Below are 8,688 nucleotides of genomic sequence, written 5' to 3' on the forward strand. Positions count from 1 at the left end.
CCGTGGCAGAAACAAGCTTCCATTCTAAACCGAATTGAGCTGAATAAATGGCACTATACAGCTTTTTGCAGCTGTTTTCCAGCAGAATTTAAAATGGTTTCATATTTAAAGTTCACGTCATCAATTATATTGATCAATATTATTTTCCTGTTCATTAACTGAGTCTGCTTTGAAACAATCTGTTTCAAAATGTAAACTACTTTAAACAGCACTCTTGCATTAAATAAAAACACCAGAGTCACCGTATCTCACCCCAGACATCCGTTTTATTCATATTTTCTGTAATTAATTCACACACAAGCACAACTGGGTTACAGCTGTTCAGCACCAGCCTTCCAGAGTGTGTGCAGTTCAGCAAACTATAACACTGCTGTCTCAAGCGCTCCGTCCCAGAAGGAACAAAATCGAATTAATTACCAGCAAGCATCAAGCAAACGAGCTGAAGGAGAGAGAGAGAATCAGACACTCATCAATGTCTTCATACATTAGCTTTATTGAATTCTTCAAAAGTCAAGAACACACAGGGAATTCAGAAACTCCGGCACAAAGACACAAGCTACAGATGAACCTGCCTCTCTTCTCGCCAATACAACATTTCACTTTCTTACGTAACATGAAAGAAATTACAAGTATAAAATTGAGCTTAAAAACAAAACAACATGTACACATGCAGATGAAACCACACCATTGCTAAAATAATGTTTTTGGTTTTTCTTGTGTACATTTTATAAAGTGGCAGGAACGCATGGCAAATGGAAACTGCTAAATAAAAAATAAAAATAAGCAGATAAAAACGGCATTGTAAAAAAATAAATAACAGGAAACAATTGAATAATTGCTTGACACAAAATGTGGTCATAGCAGGACAGGAGGAGGGGCTACTGCACGAGGGGTGGGGCCTCTCAATTACCTGTGGGCGAATCAGAGCAGTGCATTATCACACTCTGGTTATTATTCACACAGAAAGCAGGAATAGTGTGGTTGCAGCTACCTGTCGAGGCGGTTGACCACATCCCTGATGGTGCTGATCAGGTGCTGGTTCTCCTGTGGGTTGGACAGAATGAGGCTGTGAAGCTTCTTCATGTAGGAGTCGATGGAATCGAGTGTGGGCGTCTCACCGCTGCCTGCAGGCACATGGGAAAGACAGTCAGGAAAAGTACACCGGGTATCTTTCACATAATAGTAACATCTGATTCATAGATGAAACATCCTTCTTAGAAATAGAAACAGAGAGCTTTTATTGCCATTGTATAGCACTTTCTATTTGAATTTCTATTTCTGTTACTAAGGATTTTATCATTACATCTGATTCACAGATGAAACCTCCTTCTAGTCTGTTTCACAAAGATTGTATAGATCACACAAATACAATTCAGGAGCTTGTTTGGGAATATAACAAAGCAAGTTATATGACAGAACCATAAGCAAAATAATTTTTGACTGATTTTTTTAACCGAAAATATTTAGTTGAAAATGCATTTTATTTATCATATATATTTTTAAACTTAATTTTGAATATATATTTGTATTGTTATTCAGCAAAGATATATATTGTTCAAATGTGACAGTACAGACATTTATAATGTTACAAAAGATTCATTTTAAATAAATGCTGCTCTTTTGAACTTTCCATTCATCAAAAAATCCTGGAAAAATGCATCATGGTTTCCACAAAAATATGAAACAGCAGCACAACTGTTTTCAACATTAATAATAATAAATATTATAAAATGTCATAAAATCTTTGAGCAGCAAATCATATTGATAAAAGAATAATTTCTGAAAGATCACATGACAAAAAAAAACAAAAAACAAAAAAAACCCATTAAAAATAATCTTACCAACCCCAAACTTTTGAACAGTATATATAAAAAAAATTATATACATAATACTATTAATATATTTAATCTATCTATAAAATATGAAATATATTAATTAATAAAATGAATAAGCACAACAAGGATCGTGATGCAATATTTATCTAAATATTGCAAAGGTAGTACTGATTAAAATTTTTCTTGAGTTTTACAGAATTTAGGAACAATTAAGTCATGGCTCAAATGAACAATCACTGAACTGATTCAAACAAAATTAATATATTTACATTTAGTCATTTAGCAGACGCTTTTATCCAAAGCGACTTACAAATGAGGACAATAAAAGCAGTCAAAACTAACAAAAGAGCAACAATATACAGGTATAATATATAATTTGATATAATATTTATAAAATAATGTACATTTTCTAATATTAATTAATATTGGGAACACACACACACATATAGGGTTGGGAGGGTTATTTTAAAAATGTATTCCATTACAGCTACAAATTACTTCATCAAAAAAGTATTCAGTAACGTAATCCAAGTACTACAACATGAAAGTAATGTAATCTGATTCCTTTTGGATTCCTTTTATGTAAATAAAATCAAAAAAGCAATATCTAAGTACTTTTATTTAACTATGACTTTAAAATTAAAACTAATAAAAACTATTTGAAACTATTTAAAATCGTGTCTTGTTTCACCATCTAGATATTACAGCCCTTTTATATTTATATAAAAGGCTATGCAGACATCTAGTGGCTATACATTTTAGTAGCCTATTAGTTTTTTTTTCTTTAACATGTAGCCTACAAGTAAAAATAAATATAGTTTATACACAACATTAAAAATTTACCCCATATACATATTAGTCTATTTTAAAATAAGCCTACATGTCGAAATGTATACGTGAAATGCTATGAACTTTCTTTATTTCATTGACTGATCCGGAGTGTGGGGACTCTCGTGTTAATTTCTACATTTTCCAGCTCATTTACTGCAGTCATGCACACCATGGAATTCTAAATCACTAACAAACACTACATTTGAACTAACATGATGATTTTCATGCAAGTCGTACCTGCAAATGTTCAAGTTGGTTGAGTAGCCTTTGTTAAAGCAAGAGTCTTCATGCATGGCTTACACTGTACAACTATGTTATTTCCTTTATCCTTTTTGAAGACAAAATAACTGTGAAATTTCCAGACATGAAAACGTTTTTCCCAGCAGGAAGCATGGTCTCATCCCGAGTTTGAGGAGAATAATTGTAGATGGGTGTTATTTGCGTGAGTCAACATGTGTCAACAGAACCAGGAACTACTGTACGATGAAGCAGTGCTAAATATTGCGTTATTATGTCAAAAAAAACTTTTCATTTTAAATGAAACAAATGTAATCCTGATAGTATTCCCACAAGCCTGTATATATATATATATATATATATATATATATATATATATATATATATATATATATTCTATTACATCACGATAAAAGTGAAATGTAATATTTATATAGATTTTATATAGGAATCGAGTATTTCTCTTACACAAGTGAATCATGACTCAAATGAACTGAATCACTGAACCAATTCAAACAAAAATGAACTCTCTAAAGTGAATCAGACTGCTCAAATGAACCCAGCTGGCTAAGGTTTTCTCAGTGAACTCTGCGAGTGTGAGTGTGAGTGTGTGTGTGTGTGTGTGCGTCTCACCGGGCAGGGGGACGGTAGAGAAGCTGTGTGTGAGGGCCGAGCGCAGGGTGTCCAGGTGCTGCAGCAGGAGGCCGTTTCGTGTACGTTCCTGCTGCACGTCTCCTTCCAGACGCTCCACGGCCGAGCGCATGCTCTCCACATGCTTCTGCAGCGCCGCGTTACGCTCCTCATACTCCATATTGGTCTTTCTCAGCTGCCGCAGTTCAGCCTCACGCGCTACAAAACACACAATCAACGAACGTGCATCACACCATTACACACAGACTCACACATTCAGCAGCACCCCGCTCTCACCTTTACTGTGATTCAGAAACTCTTCAGTGAAGATGGGAATATCAAACACGGAGCGATCCTTTATCTCCAGATCCTTCTGAGAGACAGACGGAAAGCTGTTCAGACTTCATTTACTTTGAGGACAGAATGAAATCATTGCTCAAACTGCCATAGATTAGTCATAGATAGACCCGCTCACAATTACAATGTTCCACACTTCCTCTGCCACTAGCAAGATTGTTTGTTAAATATTTTGGCTAAATTGATCATATCCCAGCTACCAATAACAGTAGTAACCTCAACATTATTTAACACAAATTGAAATTTCGATAATTTTATAAGGAGCGTAACCTATTAAATATAATAAATAAATAGAAATAAAAACATTAAATTAAATAGTCATGAGCTTTCCATGACTATTTAAGATTTTTTTTACATTTTCATTATTTTTACTAATTTTGTGGATAATTTCATAAACATATGATAATATTTAATAGCAATATTTACTATATTTGAGTTTTCCATGACTTTCCAAAGTTTTTCAGTAGTTTGATATTAAAATAATTTCAAATGAATAAAATCATAGCTAATTAAATATTTCCGAAAAATAAAAATAGTTCTATTCCAATTTTCTATGACTTTAAGATTTGATTAATTTCTGTGACTTTTCTAGTCACATTCCATAAGTTTATGAGTACTTAAACGTTTAATTAAAAATCCCTTTATAAAAATTTAATTAAATAATTTCAAAGTATTTTTTATTATTTAGTAATACATTTTTTTAATAAATAAAAATGACAAAAATTCATGATATTACAAATAGTTTGCCACGACTTTTCCATGAAAGTTTAAGATTATATTAATTGACATTACTTTTCCGGTCTTATGTGATTATTATATAATTTAATAACAATCGTTGTACAAAAATGGCAAATTAAATATTTCAGAATAATATAAAAACATCTAAAATATAAAACCCGATGTCGACTAAGGCCCCGTCCACACGGAGACGTGTTTAGTTGTATACGCATAAATGTTGTATCGTTTAGGTGCTTCGTCCACACGGATCCGGCGTTTTGGGTAGGGATGGGCGTATCGATCCGAAGTATCGATATATCGATACTCAAAAAAAAATATAGATACTAATGTGAGCTTTATTTACCAGAGGTTTTGTTTATTTAACAACAATAATAATAATAATAATAAACATCTTTTTTTACCTAAACAGATAAAGTTTAGGATAAGAAACAGAACCGATATACAGTGGGTACGGAAAGTATTCAGACCCCCTTAAATTTTTCACTCTTTGTTATATTGCAGCCATTTGCTAAAATAATTTAAGTTAATTTTTTTCCCTCATTAATGTATGTAATGCTGTGACACTCATATGATCATGTTCTATTCTGTAATGTTAATATAAATCATACACTGTCAGAACAAAAAGGTTGCATTTCATGCATGCAACAGCCATTCACTGGCAGTCCCTAATGACAGTACAAAATATTGCACTAAATCAAAAGTTCAAATGTTACAAAGAATATTAATGTTGTAATACTGGTAGCACTAATATAAAAATGTGATGATATATGTTACAAAAAAGTAACAATTTTGAAATACGTTGATGGTTGTGTTTTTTTGTATTTGATCTCAGTACTCCTATCAATGTTGTATAAGGGGTTTTTATGCATAATAGTAACCCTAGAATGTGATCAAACAGTTTAAAATAGCTGGGCTAAGATATATAACAATTTTTATGACTGCAGAAATATGTTAATTCAGTATGCACATTATCCCACCGGTTACATTTGTGACTGACCATAAAATAAAAATTTTCACACACTTTTCAAAAAAAAAAAATAAAATAAAAAAAAAGAGGAAAATGTATTATTTCAAAGGGTTACTAATGACGCATCATTTGGATATTTTCATGTCTGGGAAAACTTTGGGATTAAACGGGTTAAAATGCGTTTTAAACAAAGTTAAGTGCTTTTCACTACCCATTTCACTCTTAATAATTTAATACATTTCATAATTTAAAAGTTTAGTGCAGAAGTATCGAATCGGTATCGATATCGACGATACTACCTTGAAAAATACCGGTATCGTATCGAAAACAAAATAAGGGGTATCGCCCATCCCTAGTTTTGGGAGAGTGAAACCGATATTTTCTGAAACCGGGTCCCAGAGTGGATAAATCTGAAAACGCCGCCCTTGCGTTTTCGTGTGGACAGCGAATCCTTTTATTTTCTGAAACGATGACGTCATCAGCCCACGTCTCGCCCCTAGTCAGACACCGCTACGTCACGTAACAGCAACAAAAACATGAACAAACACTGAACCATTGTCTTTTTATTAACTAACATTAACACAGATTAATAAATGTATTGTTCCATGCTCGTTTGTATACCGCGCGGAAGGTTTATGCATAGTCCAAGTCTTCTTCTCCGTTTCTAGTGTATCTCTGTGGCAGAATTACAGCGCCACATACTGGTCTGGCCTGTATACTACATCGTTTTGTGTCGGTCTTGAGACGAGGGGAAAAAAAGATCGGATAGGGAAAGCTCTGGCTTCGTGTGGACGTAGCCTAAAGATTTAAGATTTTAACTCTTTAGTTTCATTTTTCATTATTTTCATTCACAAGTCTTTATTTTCATTTTTCCATAACATTTCCAGACTTGAAAAAATGATCTGTTAATTCCAGGTTTTCTATGACCTGAAAATAAAGCGCAGATTCTGTGTGGGCCTCGGCATTGATATTTTACCTCATGAAGCGATTCACCAGGCGCCTGCCTTCCAGCATCTGATAAAGAGTGCGAGAGAGGAATTTTAGATGAGACAAGTGATTTGTGATGCTGCACATTTTGTCAGTCTCTTCATTTCTATGTTTGCTTTACTGTGTAGCAGCACCCTCTGTGAAACCTCACTGGTCCAAAATCCTGCTCCGCATTGCTTTATAGTAACCATCAAATGTGTTCTGATTGCCTGTGACTGCCACTCTTTTCTACAGCTTTGTCTAAATTCACCTGCCAATAGTTATTTTGGACTGTGCCTTAGATTGCATGTGTTCGCACCTCCTCTGTGTCTCTTTCCTTTTTGTTTCTCTTGCACCTTCCTGCTGAAGTGTTTATAGGCTTCAGTCTTCTGATACTGCTCCAGTTCTCTCATGTAGCGCTCCTTATCTTTGTCTGCTTCATCCAGATACCGCTGAGACAGAGAGTGATGTTAATCTCTATAGAGATTTTAAACTTTATTTTTAAACCTTATACACTGGCAGTGTAGATATTTTGATGTTTTTGAAAAAAGTCTCTTCTGCTCACCAGGTCTTCATTTATTTGATCAAAAATACAGTAAAAAAATTGTGAAAAATCATTGCAATGTAAAAGAACTGCTTTCTATTTGAATATATTTTAAAATGTAATTTATTCCTGTGATCAAAGCTGAATTTTCAGCATCATTACTCCAGTCTTCAGTGTCACACGATCCTTCAGAAATCATTCTAATATGCTGATTTGCTGCTCAAGAAACATTATCAATGTTGAAAACAATTTTAGCTGTGCTTTGCGGAAATGGTGACAGACTACCAATTCAAGTTTGGGGTAAATAAATTATTTTTTAAAAAATAATAATTTTTATTCAGACAAATTCAATTGACCAACAAGGACATTAAAGACATTTTTAATTTGACAAAAGATTTCGATTTCAAATCAATTCCGTTATTTTTTGAAAAAAGAAAGAAAAGAAATGATCATGGTTATTATAAAAACATTAAGCAGCACAAGTGTTTTCAACATTGATATTAAGAAATGTTTCTTGAGCAGCAAATATTAGAATGATTTCTGAAGGATCATGTGACACTGAAGACTGGAGTAATGATGCTGAAAAATCAGCTTTGCATCACAGGAATAAATTACATTTTTAAAATATATTACAATAGAAAACAGTTATTTTAAATTGTAATAATATTTCACAATAATACAGTTTTTACTGTATTTTTGACAAATAACTGCAGCTTTGGCTAGCATAAAACACTCAAAAACATGAAAACCCCCCCATTAATTATTCCAAACGTTTGACCATTAGTGTATGTCTTCCACATGTGTATCCTGACCTGTTTCTCTTCCGGAGGCAGTTTGCTCCACTCATTCCCGAGCATCCTGGTGATCTCTGGGAAAGGCATGTCTGGTCTTTCTGCCCTCAGCTGCTCGCGGCGCTCGTTCATGAAGCGCACGTATCCTGTTAACGGGGCTTTGGGGGCATTACTGTCCTTCAGTGGCTTCTTCCTCCTCCTGGCTTTGGTCCAGCTGCTCCTGCGAGGCTTCTGTCATAAACACCATTCACATTAACAATGCTCCACCTGTGCAAAGACAGCGCAGGCTCAACGATCATCACATGATCTGCTCACCTCCTCTCCGTTACGCTGGCTGCTGTTGTCCGTGTTGGCCCCTGGTGACCCGCTCTGCTCCTCCATGACCTCTGACCTTTAGTTTCACATAGAGCAGTGATGTAAAAAGAGAACATGACTCAACATTTAAAAATAATTCAGAGCTACCATAATAACACGATATATGCACATGCAAAACATCTGATTATATTATGTTAATTGATTACATGCATTTAAAGTATCATACTCACTAACAGAGTACAACTTAAAGACTAAATTTGGTAATGGGAGAGTAAAAATATTTTTAAAACGTACACCGTTCAAACTAGGCTGCTTATGTTGAAGTGTTTGGGATGTGACTTTTAATGATGAGACCTTTTTTGTAATCAGGCTCTCAAAAAGTATATAACAATTTGGATATAAATTTATCGGCCAACATATCGGTTATCGGCTTTCAAAAATAAAGAATAATCGGTTATCGGTATCGGCCAAAATTTT

General features: G+C 34.1%; 1 protein-coding gene across 3 annotated transcripts; it reads right to left on the reverse strand.

Annotated features, from left to right (window-relative positions):
* Positions 1-471: 471 nt before the first annotated feature.
* LOC107560003 (high mobility group protein 20A-like) lies at positions 472-8,303 on the reverse strand. 3 transcript variants are annotated; one of them, XM_016244050.1, is made up of 8 exons: positions 8,212-8,303; positions 7,918-8,127; positions 6,881-7,013; positions 6,572-6,609; positions 3,831-3,903; positions 3,537-3,752; positions 992-1,124; positions 472-910 (listed from the first exon to the last, which is right to left on the reverse strand). In XM_016244050.1, exons 1-8 carry the CDS (start codon positions 8,275-8,277, stop codon positions 907-909), a joined length of 873 nt encoding a protein of 290 aa, XP_016099536.1. In that variant the 5' UTR covers positions 8,278-8,303; the 3' UTR covers positions 472-906. The 3 variants fall into 3 exon arrangements, with proteins under 3 accessions (XP_016099536.1, XP_016099534.1, XP_016099535.1); XM_016244048.1 differs by having other exon boundaries at positions 3,831-3,906; XM_016244049.1 differs by lacking the exon at positions 472-910 and having other exon boundaries at positions 988-1,124; positions 3,831-3,906.
* Between the last annotated feature and the right edge of the window lie 385 nt (positions 8,304-8,688).

This window comes from Sinocyclocheilus grahami, unplaced genomic scaffold (assembly GCF_001515645.1).
Source record: "Sinocyclocheilus grahami isolate Dianchi unplaced genomic scaffold, SAMN03320097.WGS_v1.1 scaffold707.1, whole genome shotgun sequence".
Lineage (NCBI taxonomy): Eukaryota > Metazoa > Chordata > Actinopteri > Cypriniformes > Cyprinidae > Sinocyclocheilus > Sinocyclocheilus grahami.

Excerpts from the sequence above, each read along its gene's own strand:
- LOC107560003 (XM_016244048.1), bottom strand. The coding sequence starts at position 8,277 with ATGGAGGAGCAGAGCGGGTCACCAGGGGCCAACACGGACAACAGCAGC. Across the intron at positions 8,128-8,211 it reads GCCAGCGTAACGGAGAGGAG|AAGCCTCGCAGGAGCAGCTG; the intron begins GTGAGCAGATCA and ends TGTTTATGACAG. Across the intron at positions 3,753-3,830 it reads GTTTCTGAATCACAGTAAAG|CGCGTGAGGCTGAACTGCGG; the intron begins GTGAGAGCGGGG and ends TGTGTTTTGTAG.